General features: G+C 50.6%; 4 protein-coding genes across 4 annotated transcripts; 2 read left to right on the forward strand and 2 right to left on the reverse strand.

The window, feature by feature from the left end:
* Positions 1 to 433: 433 nt before the first annotated feature.
* N7515_009538 (CAZyme family GH18) lies at positions 434 to 6,004 on the forward strand (the record flags this gene model as incomplete). Its single annotated transcript, XM_056670282.1, has 10 exons — positions 434 to 611; positions 656 to 2,572; positions 2,680 to 2,748; positions 2,804 to 3,542; positions 3,611 to 4,468; positions 4,532 to 5,151; positions 5,215 to 5,246; positions 5,308 to 5,385; positions 5,438 to 5,831; positions 5,886 to 6,004. 10 exons carry the CDS (start codon positions 434 to 436, stop codon positions 6,002 to 6,004), a joined length of 5,004 nt encoding a protein of 1,667 aa, XP_056518081.1.
* Positions 6,005 to 6,700: 696 nt separating this feature from the next.
* N7515_009539 (pseudouridine synthase family protein) lies at positions 6,701 to 8,324 on the forward strand (the record flags this gene model as incomplete). Its single annotated transcript, XM_056670283.1, has 2 exons — positions 6,701 to 6,934; positions 6,990 to 8,324. The coding sequence occupies 2 exons, from the start codon at positions 6,701 to 6,703 to the stop codon at positions 8,322 to 8,324; spliced, it is 1,569 nt and encodes a 522-aa protein (XP_056518082.1).
* A 395-nt stretch (positions 8,325 to 8,719) lies between these two features.
* On the reverse strand, positions 8,720 to 10,152 carry N7515_009540 (uncharacterized protein; the record flags this gene model as incomplete). Its single annotated transcript, XM_056670284.1, has 2 exons — positions 8,720 to 9,067; positions 9,133 to 10,152. The coding sequence occupies 2 exons, from the start codon at positions 10,150 to 10,152 to the stop codon at positions 8,720 to 8,722; spliced, it is 1,368 nt and encodes a 455-aa protein (XP_056518083.1).
* Positions 10,153 to 11,018: 866 nt separating this feature from the next.
* On the reverse strand, positions 11,019 to 13,451 carry N7515_009541 (uncharacterized protein; the record flags this gene model as incomplete). Its single annotated transcript, XM_056670285.1, has 9 exons — positions 11,019 to 11,133; positions 11,211 to 11,457; positions 11,721 to 11,760; positions 11,813 to 11,920; positions 12,191 to 12,669; positions 12,742 to 13,025; positions 13,101 to 13,279; positions 13,344 to 13,369; positions 13,421 to 13,451. 9 exons carry the CDS (start codon positions 13,449 to 13,451, stop codon positions 11,025 to 11,027), a joined length of 1,503 nt encoding a protein of 500 aa, XP_056518084.1. The 3' UTR covers positions 11,019 to 11,024.
* Positions 13,452 to 13,790: the final 339 nt, after the last annotated feature.

Below are 13,790 nucleotides of genomic sequence, written 5' to 3' on the forward strand. Positions count from 1 at the left end.
GAGGTATTCGGCATCCATAGGACATGGATAGGACATCGATAGGACATACTAGTACAGTACACCGGTGGAGTTATGTTGCTATGCGGGGTATATACTGTACATGATCCCAAAGTCTGGAGGGATTTGGAACCCTGCAAGACAATACGAGCCCAGTAAGAGCTGCGGGTCTAGTCCAAAAGTAGTATTATGTGCGCGGAGGCATCAAATTAGTAGATACACTTGAGGACTTCATGTTGATCTGTACCGGCGTCGGATACTTGAGGCTGCTGGACTGTTGAGTGCTAGGTTAGGTCGGGCGGGCTGTTCATCTCGGACCCGTCTTTTATCTTTATGATTCTCGTTTCTCTTCCTTCTCTGCCTCATTCTCTTTTGATTTGAATCTGTCTGGGCAAGTTTAGCCTGACTTGCTCAGTATTTCAGGAAGAGCCTCACCATGAGGATGTACAGTCAGTGGGCGGACTCCGTGTCCTGCTCTGCCTTTCTACTATATTTTATTATACTTTCACACTTTATAAATATTACTGCGGCCCAGTTCTATGTCTGCAACTCGACAAGTCCATGTGTCAATGGTGCATGCTGTGGTGTCAACAATGGTGAAACGAATGGCGTTGGTTAACCCTATCTATCCCGTCCATTAAGCCTCGCTGACCTAAAGATACTCAGCTTTGTGGCTACGATCCCGACAAGTCTTGTGGCTCAACATGCGTGAGCAACTGCAATGCGACTGCTGAGTGTGGCAAATGGGCTGCCACTGCTGGCACGACCTGCCCATTGAATGTTTGCTGTTCCGAGTACGGTTTCTGCGGTACAACGGCCGACTTTTGTAACGCCGGTGCAGACGGCGGGAAATGCCAAAGCAATTGTTTTCAGCCAACCCAGCCTTCCTGCAAATCGAATGACGTTCTCAAGAGGGTCATTGGCTATTATGAGAGCTGGTCAGCCGAACGAAAATGTGATTCATGGAGTCCAAGCAATCTTCCCGTGAATAGCCTGACACACATCTATTGGTCTTTTGCTCTTATAAGACCCTGGAATGACGAATGGGAGGTTTACTTGATGAATGAGGGCGAAATCTCGAGCTTGAACAACATGGTGGCTGATTTCATTGCTTTGAAAGATGACAACCCGTCCTTAAAGTGCTTCTTGTCTGTTGGAGGCTGGTCATTCAATGACGGTGATACGGCGACATATTGGTCCGACATGTCATCTACTGAAGCTGGTCGAAAGTCATTTGCCAAAGACTTATTGCGGACGCTGAAGCAATACGGCTTTGACGGTGTTGACTTGGACTGGGAGTATCCTGTCGCATCGGATCGTGGAGGCAGCCCCGATGACATGAAAAACTACGGCAAGTTGATCAAGCAGGTTCGCTCAACCTTTGACGCCAGTGGTTCAGACCTGGGAATCTCATTCACCATTCCATCGAGCTACTGGTATCTCCGCCACTTTGACGTACCCGCCTATCTGCAAGAAGACGGGGCCGACTGGGCGAACATGATGACATACGATTTGCACGGTGTCTGGGATGGCACAGACCCATACATCGGGAATATCACTGGAGCGCACACAAACTTGACAGAGGTTCAACAAGCTATGGACCTTCTTTGGCGAAACAATGTTGACCCATCAAAGATCGTTCTGGGCATCGGTTTCTACGGTCGATCTTTCACACTCAAGGACTCTTCATGCACCGGCCCCAGATGTCCCTTCACTGGAGGTGGGCAGCCTGGTAGATGTACAGACACTTCTGGAATTCTCTCATATAATGAGATCATGGAGATCGTCGAGAATGTTGATGTCGAGGGTCCCATCTGGGAGGAAACCGCAGCAGTCATGTATGTCACCTGGGACGACAACCAGTGGGTGTCGTACGACAACAACGTTACAATGAAGCAGAAGGTTGATTGGGCCAATAACCACTGCCTAGGCGGAGTTATGATCTGGGCCTTGGATCAGGATACATACGATTGGCAAGCTTTGACTGCATTGCTGGACAAAGATGTCAGCGCCGCTTCCCTGCTGGAAGGGGGGTCTGAGAACCCATTGAGTGCCAACGCAACTGCACATGCATACAATCAATATACCGGTACCGATTGTTATGTCACTGGATGCGTGAAAGATAACTCTGGATCATGTAAAGCGGGTTACAGTGTTCTGGATTACGTGCACAGAGCCTCGTACGGAACCATCACCGACCCCGATGATCATCTTTGCAAAAACGGCGATACGACCAAGTATGAGGATCCGGACTCAGAATATCGTCTGATCTGTTGCCCAACAGATGCAATGCCGGCATGCCACTGGGCTGGCGGCTCCTCCGATGGCATGTGTACTGGTGGGAAGGAGGAGTTCGCGGATGCCACATGTGGCTCAAATGAATTTGAAATTGTCAAGGATTCTTTCTCTGACCGAACCGGATCTACCCCGTGCATCGTCAATAGTCGATCGCTTTGCTGTGCCACCGACCCCAATCTGAACACTGGAGTGAACGCGTGTTACTGGACTGAGTGCAATGGAGAATGCCCCAAATCCTATATGGAGTACCCGGAATATGCTCTCAAGCCCGGCAGTAGTAAGCTACTTCACCACGCCTCACCACCTCACTCCCTCACTCCCTCACTCCCTCACCTCCCCTGGGTCCACGCTGAAGTAGAATGTGAACACCTGACATAATTTTAGATCTGAACGAAGATTCTGAGTACTGCGGCCCTGGAACTGAGGTTTCGACCTTTTGCTGCCCATTTGACAGTAAGTTATGGCACCTCGTCGCATCAACTTCGCTAATGGGGCCTCGTGAATGAAGATCCTTACGAGAATTGTGAATGGACTACCTGTACCGAGCCTTGCCGTAGTGACAAAGTTCTCCTAACCCAACGCTCAGCTTTACTGAACGGCAGTCTCCCCCAGTATTGCGATGATGGGGGCCGGTATAAGCTCTGCTGTGACGCACCCACCCCCACTGTCAACCCTCCCGTTGACCCCTCAGCCGTGTTTAAGTACCCGGATGAGAAGAACTACAGCTATTACCTAAAGTATGAGGATACGGACAACAACGAATCATCTGGATGGGGGACTGAGAATCCCTACGCATTTGTGATGGTGGATGGTGACACGGATGCATACGACGAATCTCTTGTGGATCAGTGGACATTTTTGGACGACGGAGGCCTCAACTCCAAGAGAGACGGCCGTCCACGTAAGAAGCGAGACATCTTCACATTTCGCGAGGACACATTTGATAACGTTGTTGAGACTTACCTCATTCGCTGTGCGAGCCTCGATGACAACGGCTGTAAGACAATTTTCTCCGGCGGTGCGTGGAACACTATTGTCAAGATGCCTTCTTACCACGGATCCGGACCCTACGCTCGTGTCATCAGCTTGGTTCCACAGCACTCTTCAGAGAAACGGAGTAATATCCTCCCGCGGGACACAAACCAGCTGTATGAGCTCACTGTGGATTATGACCTGGCCTCCGCCTCCGAGGAGGAGAAAGGAGATGTCAACTTTCGGGTCGACTATACGAACTTGCTTAACTACTGGTAAGCTATGACTAGTGACTCCCTGCGAAAACAAATTAGTCGCGTTCAACATTGCTCACCGTCGCTAGGGACATTACGGAGGATCCACCTCTGAAGAGGAAGAGATGGTTTGGCGCCTTCAAGCAGTGGCTGAAGAAAGTCACAACAGTCATCAAGGACAGCTCTGGATATCTGCCTTTGAACTACTACGACACAATCAAGTTGTTCCATTGGGATCAGCAATGCAGCGGCAAACAAATGTCACTCGACATCGATTCTACTCTCGACATAGGTCTCAATGCGCAATATGCGTACTACTTCGAAGGCGCTATTCTGCCCACGCCGAAGTTAATTTCTTCTTATGCATACTTTTCTGTTGCTCCTGCAGCAGAGATCCTTCTGACTATGCGGGGAGAAGCAGCCTTTCAGACCAGCAGCGACGAGATTGATATCATCTCCGGTGTGACATTCCCTGGGCTGTCCATCAAGGGACTAATCAGCATCGGCCCAGAGCTCGCCCTTACCGGGAAAATGGATGCCTCGATGGTGATTTCGGGTGAAGTAAACGCTGGTCTCGTTGTGGAATTCCCTAAGGCCGAAGTCTTCTTTCCCCAGGATGAGGACGGCGAGACTGCCAGTGTTCCCCCGTCCTCCCTCAAGAACGAGGAGGGCAAGGATGCCCCGAATCAATTCTCAGTCACCCCTCAGCTGGAAGCTTCAGCATCGGCATCGGGCAACTTGGCTTTAACTCTCACCCCTGAGGTGAAGTTTGGCATTTCTGTTCTCAATGGGAAACTAATGGAAGGCTATGTTACTGCAGGAGTGGAGAACACTGTCAGTTTGGGTGTCAGTGCCTCGGCATCGACGGGGCTATCCAGCGGGTCTTCTGCAGAATTCTGCTACTGGGCAGACTACGATTATTCGGTGTTCCTGCAAGCAGATGCCTCGTAAGTCATCTATACTTCAAGATCTGTTGATATTCCAATTAGTACTAACTTATGAATCTTCAGTTTCCTTGGCGACGTGGCATATTGGGGTGACCGATATGATATCACCTCTCCAGAGGATCCGATTGCACTTGTTGATAAGAAATGTCTATCTTACTCGAGTGACGTGGATGAGAAGAGAAAGCGTGATTCAACAAGCTCGGCTCTGGTCAGAAACACAACTGGCATACCTTTCTTTGCGGGATGGTGTCAGTGTGCCAACAAGGATACTCAAATTGGCAACGACACCTTGAGCTGCTTGGATTCCGGTGGCACCACGTCAACTTCTAAGCGTGATGGCACCACTCCAACTTGCTATCTCCCGCCGGCGTTGTTTTACAATTGTGACTGGTTCCAAACCGCAAGAATCATGAACCTCAACACCGACACAAGTGGACAAACACCTCACGTCGACCTCAGAGGCATTTGTGAGAATGTCAAGAACTACCTGAACCGGAACTCGGGGAAGCAATACATTTGGCCTAATTGGATGCGCCTGACTTATCAGACGGACCCAGCACATTCTAACCGGGCCGACGCATGTGCGCAGAAAGCGAAGGAATGCAAGAAGTTGAAAGAGTCCCTTTGGCCCAAGGAGGGAAAATCGCCACGGGCGCAAACCATGTCCTGTGATGAGTTTCCCTGTATGTCAATGCAAGCTGGATACACTTGTTTGAAACCTATCTACTAACACGACACTCATTCAGTCAATTCAGCGGCAGAGGGGGGCACAGGTGCTGTAAGCTTATTCTCCTCCTCCTTGAAACATATTGGGTGAGAACTAACTTCATGTCCTTTAGGAGGTCGCATGTGTTCCGGATGGTCAACAGAAGTATCAAGGCAAGATCAATAACCAGCTTTCTAACATCAAGTACACTGTGAGTCAACTCTGCTGCACCTGGTAGCATCAAGTATTTACTAACTGATTAGCCAACGGGGCAAGGTAAAACGCAATACTGGAAGGATTCGGCATGGTCGGGGCCGACAAGATACTACACCGTGAACCTCTTCAGCTTCAAAAACAACCAGAATAACCTCGGGACAGTGGGTGGCTTATTTGCCTCGGGTGCCACGAACAACCCGTCCATGAACCCAGGGACCGGACTGCTCCATGTTTTGGGGGGTATCAACCTCCAGGGAAACCCAGAACTCTCAATTACTAACAACGGCATATGCCTTGTGTTCCCTTACCAGAAGAAGTCCCCTGGCAAGCTTATGATCGATATGCTGGAGAATAAGCCCTGTAAGATCCAGTTCGAACCCCCAGCTACTATCGCGGCCAGAGGCTTGGATCCTGCCGACCCTGACAACTGGGTGATTACAAGTATGTTGACCAGATCCGATTCATGAGATGCGGCTAATAACGGTTTCCTTCCAGATGTCACTCTTAGCGATGAACCGTTCGAGGAGGATAGTCCGTTCAAGGAGATGGCAGATCATCTCAACGATATCGGCTTGGCGTATAAGGATGATGACATGGACCCTGAATTCGTCTAAATCGTCCCTGTGGAGCAGACTCACGGTCATCATGGCTCATATGGACATAAATAGATCCAGATCTTTCCAATATAATTCGTCAAACTTGTGTATATATCACTCTGCACCTTTTCAGCAGACATACCATATCACAGACTCTGTGCAATCAGATGATAATATGGATAGTCAAATCATTATGCTCCCTCATCTGTTCAGTCTCTACCATGCGATAGCTGCTCCATTTGTATCTGTTGAATGCCCCTCATAATTCCAGGTTGAGCGCAATATTTCAACACCTGCAACTTTGGCCGAGCGGTTAAGGCGCCAGACTCAAGAACATCTTTCTTCACTGAGTAAATCAGTGAGCATTCTGGTCACGAAAGTGGCGTGGGTTCGATTCCCACAGGTTGCATTTTTTGTTTTATCCTCATTCAACATAGATGGTAGGAGGATTGGCCTTTGCTGATTCCTTTTTTCTCTGTTCTGAAATAACTTCTTTACATTGAAGAAGAAGTAAAAGAATTTAAGGCCGAAATCTCAAATTGTGGGGCGACAATTTGACTTTTATCTTTTTTTTTTGCGTCAACAAACCAACATCACTCCTGACTCTCTCAACCCTAACACTTTCGCCATAACGCCGTCTACCTGGCTCCCTCTCCTCGTATCACGGCCTATTTGCTGCGGCAAGGGAAGCTCAAACTCCCGCCAAAGCCCACCATGGCCCTCATGAATGTCGATCAAGTGCCCCCCTCCAAACCCGTCGAGAAGACCCCCGATGTCCTCGTCACACCCTGCGACCCATGGCCAGCACCATACTATCTGGAGGGTGGATTCCGTCGTGTGAAGCCATATCACTATACCTACAACACCAATTGCAAAGAGCGATGGCGGGGTCGCACGCTGGTGGAGATCTTCACTTCCGAATTCCGCGATCGCAAGCCAGAATACTATGTACGTGAATCACCTCCATAACCACCAGACGTTAAAAAAAACTAACAATTACCAGAGAAAAGCCCTTGAAGACGGCCTCGTCCAAGTCAACGGCGTAGTAGCCACCCCGGACACAAGACTGAAAAACGGCCAAGTCATCTCCCACACCCTGCACCGCCACGAACCGCCCGTAACCAGTCTCCCCGTGGGCATAATCCACGAAGACGACGACCTCCTCGTCATCGACAAACCCGCCGGCATCCCCGTCCACGCAGCCGGCCGCTACCACTTCAACACCGTAATCGAGATCCTGCGCGCCGAGCGCGGCTCAGAATGGATTCCACGTCCCTGCAACCGCCTCGACCGTCTAACCTCGGGCATAATGTTCATCGGCAAACACCAACAAGGCGCCGAAAAGATGGCCACAGCTTTAAAAGCCCGCTCCGTGCAAAAAGAATACATCGCCCGCGTCAAAGGCAAATTCCCAGACGGCGTAGTCGTCTGCGACCAACCAATCATGCAAGTAAGCCCCAAACTGGGCCTCAACCGCGTCCGCGCAACGGGAAAAGAAGCAACAACCAAATTCCGTCGTCTGGCATACTACCCACCCGAAGCAGCGACCGAAACAGCCCACCTCGTCCCCGGTGAAGGAGGCCGTCCCGCGACCCCGCCGCCAATGCTCTGCAACGAATCCGAGGGATACAGCATCGTGCATTGTTTCCCACTTACAGGACGCACGCACCAAATCCGCGTCCATCTCCAGTTCCTCGGCCACCCAATCACCAACGATCCCATCTACTCGAACCGCCGTGTCTTCGGACCGGAACTCGGCAAAGCAGAAGCATCCGCCGAACGCGACGAAGAAATCGTCGCTCGTCTATCCCTAATGGGTAAAACCGAAATCCCAGATACAGTCTCCTACCGCCTCCATCTAACAGCCGCACCAAATGTACCACCAAATACCGACCCGGTCCTCGTCAACGAGATCATGCACCGCGAACAGATGGCCGCCGCCGAAGCGTACGAAAAGCGCAAAGGCGAGAAACTCTCTGGTATCCTGTGCGATGTCTGCGGTACGGAATTGTACTCCGATCCTGGTCCCCATGAGCTGGGCATCTTCTTGCATGCTGTGGCGTATGCGGATAAAGATGGTGATTGGGGTTATCGTAGTCCCATGCCCAGGTGGGGTCTGCCGCCGGCTGGTATGGAGGGTCCGCGTGAAGTGCCGGATTGGGTTCCTGCGGACGAGGGGGAGGAGGTTGTTATTGGTCATGGGACTATTCCGCTTGGGCTTGGGGATGAGGATCGCGCTGTGGATGAGAGTACTGGGTCGGTTATTGTGGAGGGAGTTGGGTTGGTCAATATTTCTGATGCGGCTAGGGCACCAGTGGTGAATGGGGCTGCTATGTGATCTTGTGAATATCTTGTCTGTATCATGTTTCGTCTTTCTATTCTGATGACTGGAGGAGAACTTTATGAGCATAGCGTCTTGGTCTTGGGTTGTCATGATGGGTTGATGGATTGGTTTATAGACTGCAATCTCTCGCATATAGATGTACTATTTCAAGAGTCTTGGGGTTCATTCAATTTAGGACACTCGACCCGAGTTGTATGTTCTTCTGTCGATGTAGGAATTTAATCCACATTATTCGCAGGACATGAGTAATGGCATATACTCAATCCCTCATTAGACGAATGTACTAGGTATCCTTCCAGTTTATGTACCCTCCAGCTAATGCTAACTGCAAAGCCAAAATATAACGCTCACTCAACGCCTATTAATGTATACAAATCAAAAGAGCTCACTCATCTAGTCACCCATCTCGCCCCCTCACACTTCTCCATATGCTGCACAGCAGCATCAACCCGCCACAGCATGGTCCCAGACCGCATGCCCGGCCGGGGCTTACCGCGCAAAACCGTCTTGGACGTTGTGCAGCGGGAGTCCGGGGTGAGACGGTACTGCACGCATTCCGGGTCTGCAGCGCAGTAGTCCGCACACGCAACGATGGAGGCGGGTGTCGTCGGACCATGATAATCTTCCTTTCCCTCGCCGATGTCGGCGAAGTTGTCCCAGTTGTCGAGGTTATCTGCCAGAGTTGGGCGAATGAGGTTGCGGAAGATATCACTGTAGGTAAGGACATTTGAGTTGGTCTGGCGATTGTTAGTGAGGTGTTGCATGGACATAAAATAGAAGATTAAAGAACTATGCAACTCACCCTTTCGAACCACTGCTGCTCAAACTCCCAAAACCGATCCACATCCGCAGGCGTCATATGGTGGAAGGTAAAAGGCGCATGACACCAAGGCTTCTTCCCGTAGTTCTCATGCAACATATCCTGTTCCCACACCGACTGAGTGGTAACATGAGGCCAAGACCAAGTAAGCCCGACGCCAGCCGCCGCAAGCGCCATGCCGAGCACACAATCACCCGCCCATTCGCGGTTTGTGATCTCATCCCACTCGTCAGTGTGCAACTGATGGAAATCAGCCACAGCATGAATAGCAGCATGAGAAAGTACAAAGCCCGACCCGCCATGCGCAAACAGCGCCGTCCCAATCTGCATCTGGTTGCCTAGATACAGACGGTCCTCAGGATCAAAGTTGGCCAGCCACCCGAGCAGATTCGGCCAGATCGGGTACGTGTCTGCTTCCAGGAAGACGAACCATTTGGCGTCTGGCTGTGCGCGCCGCGCGGTGTGGATCATGGGCAGGAACTTCCACTTGTCGAGTTTCCAGCCTGGGTTGTCCTTCATTCCGGATGGGCCGTTGGTGACTTTGGTGTGGTCTTGCGAGGTTAGAGCTTGGCGGCCACCGCTGCGGGCGCGGTTGTAGAGAGCGAAGTCTTGGTTGGATTGTTTGAGGGTGTCGGAGACGTTGCGGATGACGTCGTGGGTTTGTATGCCGGCGATGGCTTCTTCGAAGTCTGAGACGATTATCTTGTGCGGGACGCAGCGGAGGGTTGTTCTCAGGTGGACGGGGACTTTGTCTCGCGCTTCTGTGATACCGGTTTTGAGAACCACGAGGATGTCTTCCATTCCGAGAAGAGTTGGACATGATGGGATCTGGGTTTCGGCTTCGTCGGGATTATCAATTGTTAGCCCTGGGGCGGGTTCGACCATGTCCCGCATGGTGTTAGAGCCGAAATTGGCATGGAGCATATGGAGGATCAATAGGATCATGACCACCGGGGCCAGAATTGGTCCCCAGCGACCATATCGGGCTGGGAGAGATGGCATATCGTAGAGATGCAGCACCCGGAGTAGAGGACGATTATCAGATGAGGGTATGTTTCAATATTCCAGGTATACACAGCAACTATCTGCCTCCATATCCAGCTGGAGACTTCAATATACAGAAAAGGTAGAATAGAGAGTCCTCAGGAGGATGAGGGGGTCCCAAGTTCATAAATCATGAACGTGGGGCCGTGACGCAAGCTTCTGAGAGGCTGACATCCAGGCAGAACCAGGTACTGTGGCACCACTTTCCTCGACCTAGTAATGATCTGTCGGGAACCTGGCTGCAGGTGTCAACGCGTTCGATGAGACATTGACGAATCCGGGCTGTGTTCGGTGTCCGCTTTGCACGGAATTTCAAGGTGTTACATGGATGACCACGACGAGGTGGGTCCGACGATCTGAAACGTGAGATCAACATTCTTGGGAGGTCGAGCGTTTCACCAGAGTTGGACCTATATTCGCATGACAGGAGAGAAGAGCAAATAAGAGAAAGAGAAGAGAAAGAGATGGCAGATGGGATGTTGTCCGGACCCAAGGTCCAGGCACTTTAGGGTTACGTAGTTCTTGCAGGGGTCCCCCTTGACCGAATGTATATAACAAGTCCAGCTACGGAGACAAGACTACATCTAGATCAAATTCAAATCCTTGAACAACTTGATATGAACCAGAAAAGGGATTTTGCAATTTTTGTTGTCATTTCAGAGAACAATTCTCTCGCTGTGAAGCGCCCGGCACTATGACCAGGCCCGAGCTGGACATGCCATGCACAATCCTTAAATTTCGTTATCGCCAGAGAGATTATATCGCCATACAAAAACCCTGACCTCGTGCACCAATCCCAACCAAAACGAAACAAACGGTGTTTATTCCATTTATGCCTCGGTGGTGACACGGCCCTTAGCGTTAGTGACCTTAACACCGAGAGCCTTGGCCTTCTCGAGGATCTCGACACGCTTGCGGGAAGAAACGGCGTGGCCAATCCTGTAATCCAATTAGCAACCGAACGAAGGTAGAAAACCGTAGGGATCTCTCGTAGCGACAGGTGCGATGAGACGTACTCAGCAGCGTAGGTGCGGTTGTGCATAAGGAGGAGCTCAACGTCCTTGGTGTTGTGGACGAGGAAAGCCTTGTGGCCGGAGGGCATCATGTGGCGGGTCTTCTTGTTGGATCCGTAACCGATGGAGGGCATGGCCATCTGGCCCTTGAAACGACGACGAACACAGTTGTCGATTCCCTTGGGCTTGCGCCACGAGGCGCCGACGCGCATGAACCGATCACTTTGGTGACGGTTGAAGCGGTTAGTGCCTATTGCATTCATTGTCAGTCCTCCGGTCGTGAATGTGAAGTTTTCCTGCCGTTTCGGCTTCCATCGCCCCGCGAATTATTGTCGCCCTTCGATCCAAGTACAGTCGATTTGTCGATTTTTTTCCGGCAGCCAGCAGTCCTCCAGTCGTACAATCTCTTCTCATTTTGTGCATTTTGCGGTGTGTTCTTGTTTCATTTGGTCGATCGAAGGGCGATGGTATCCAGGGCAGCAAAAGGAATGGCATAGGTGATCGGGAACATACGCTTCTTCACGATAGGGATGTGCTTCTTAGCGGCGACCATCTGGAAATGAAATTAGTGACTGTGACGAAAATAGGCGCATTGAAATGCTCACCTTGTCGGTATTGCTGGGTCTCGCCGGGCGTTCGAGAGTTGTCGAGTCGGAGTTCAATCTCGAAAACTTCTCTTTCAGATTCTCCCGCAGCAGAGTGGGAGACCCACACTAGTGCGTTTTGGGCGAGCTAAGCGAAAGCAAGCTGCTTATGTCAGCATAGGGCTGGTGGACCCTAGCCCTACTATTCTTGATCGGGTAATATCTGGAGATGTTCTAACTAGTTAAGCTTCAATACGGAGTAGATGTAGTTCATGGTTTCTTACGGCTTTCTCCCAGATTATGCACAGTTATTTGAAGTATCTTCATGTTTGATTCGAGGTTTATTTAAATACTGCATCGATCCCTATCTCATCAAAATCACTGCAAATGCAACTGAACTCTCTCCCCATCTTTCTCGCCACTCCGCAGCATCTGCTCCAAGATCTCAAGATCCGCCAACGCCTCTTCGGGAGATTGTCTGCGGGTGGGGTTTCCACTCACAATAGAGTCCGCAAACTCCGCCACCTCTGGCCCAACACCCTTATGGTCAAACTCAATGTGGTGCTTCTCGCCATTGACAGTCACATCGTCGTAGCTCAGGCTGACGACGCCTTTCTCGCAAGAAACCTCGAAAGTCTGATTATCGAATGCCGATCCCCAAGACAAGGAGATCAAACCCGTAGCCCCAGATGCGGTCTTCGCGACGGCATCAACTGTATCCACCGGTGGCAGGAATGATTGCTGCTGCTGGGACTGCGCCGATAGAATACTGATATGCTCGTCGGGGCCTAGAAGCATGCGCAGACCGGCTATCATATGCACTCCCCCGTCCAGTAGAAATCCGCCCTGATGCTCGGGGGTCTTGCGCCAGGCAGTGTCTAATTTCAGATGTATGTTAGCTTCCGTCGATTTTGGTCAATTCGCAAGGACTCCACCGGGACAGGACGCACGGAAGTACTTATTGTTCACATCCATCATGCTGTGGAAGATCATGCGGAAGTTCTGAACCTTGCCCAATTTCCGGGCCTGCTCTGCTGCAAAGAGGAACTTGGTGAAGTACCGGAAGTTCTCGCCGACAGCCCAGAAGACCTTACTGGTGTCGATGTTACTCTTGTACCATTGCAGGAGCTCTTGGGCTGTGGCTACGTCCTTGGCAATGGGCTTCTCGGACAAGACATGCTTTCCAGCTAGTAGTGCCTTGCGAATGAATTCGGGCTGAACCACAATCGGGAGGCTGTCGTAATCGGATTAGCTATTCGTTTGCTCAGGTATTCGAGTAGGATGTAGCATAGCCCGAGGAGGCACGTACGCAATGATCACAGCGCCGATATCTGAACGAGCCAGGATATCATCATAAGATTTTCCGCATCCTGAGTCTTCGGAGTAGAGGTCGACTCCCAATGTGCCGCTGGCGAGATCCTGGGCTGACTTCAATGATCGGGAATAGATGGCCTTGAGGTCGAAATTAGAGGCAGCTTGAACGGCTGGCTATGTGGGTGTTAGCAAAGGATTCAAGGATTCAGTAGTATGTATCATTGAAGGAAGGTCATACTAGGTGCTGCTCTTTCGCAAAGAGGCCTGAGAATGTTAGCCGTGTAGCAGCATAGATTGAACAAACGAAATACATACCACTGCCGATGATAGCTACGCCGATAGTCATGATTAAAGGGAGGTCTGGGAGGATCTAGGAGAGTGTAGGATTGAAAGAGAACATAACAAGCTTTTCGTACCTTGAAAGAGGTCTTAAAGCAAGTTCTCGGTGGGGTTCTATATCAAAGCCACTTATGCGGGAAGGTCCAACCTCGATCCACGTCACCAATTTAGCCTATAAAGTACAAGGCAGTACACCCATACATAGTCCAACCTTGGAACTTCTCTACCTTGCACGAAGTCAACTGGATTCAGATATTTGTGTCCTGTTTTGTTCCGTAACTATTATTAGGGACCACATGGCATATTCCTGGATTTCAGTGACACGTCTCATGCTGTCCGACCTACA

Source organism: Penicillium bovifimosum (genome assembly GCF_028826915.1).
Source record: "Penicillium bovifimosum strain IBT 22155 chromosome Unknown utg000007l_segment0_segment0, whole genome shotgun sequence".
Lineage (NCBI taxonomy): Eukaryota > Fungi > Ascomycota > Eurotiomycetes > Eurotiales > Aspergillaceae > Penicillium > Penicillium bovifimosum.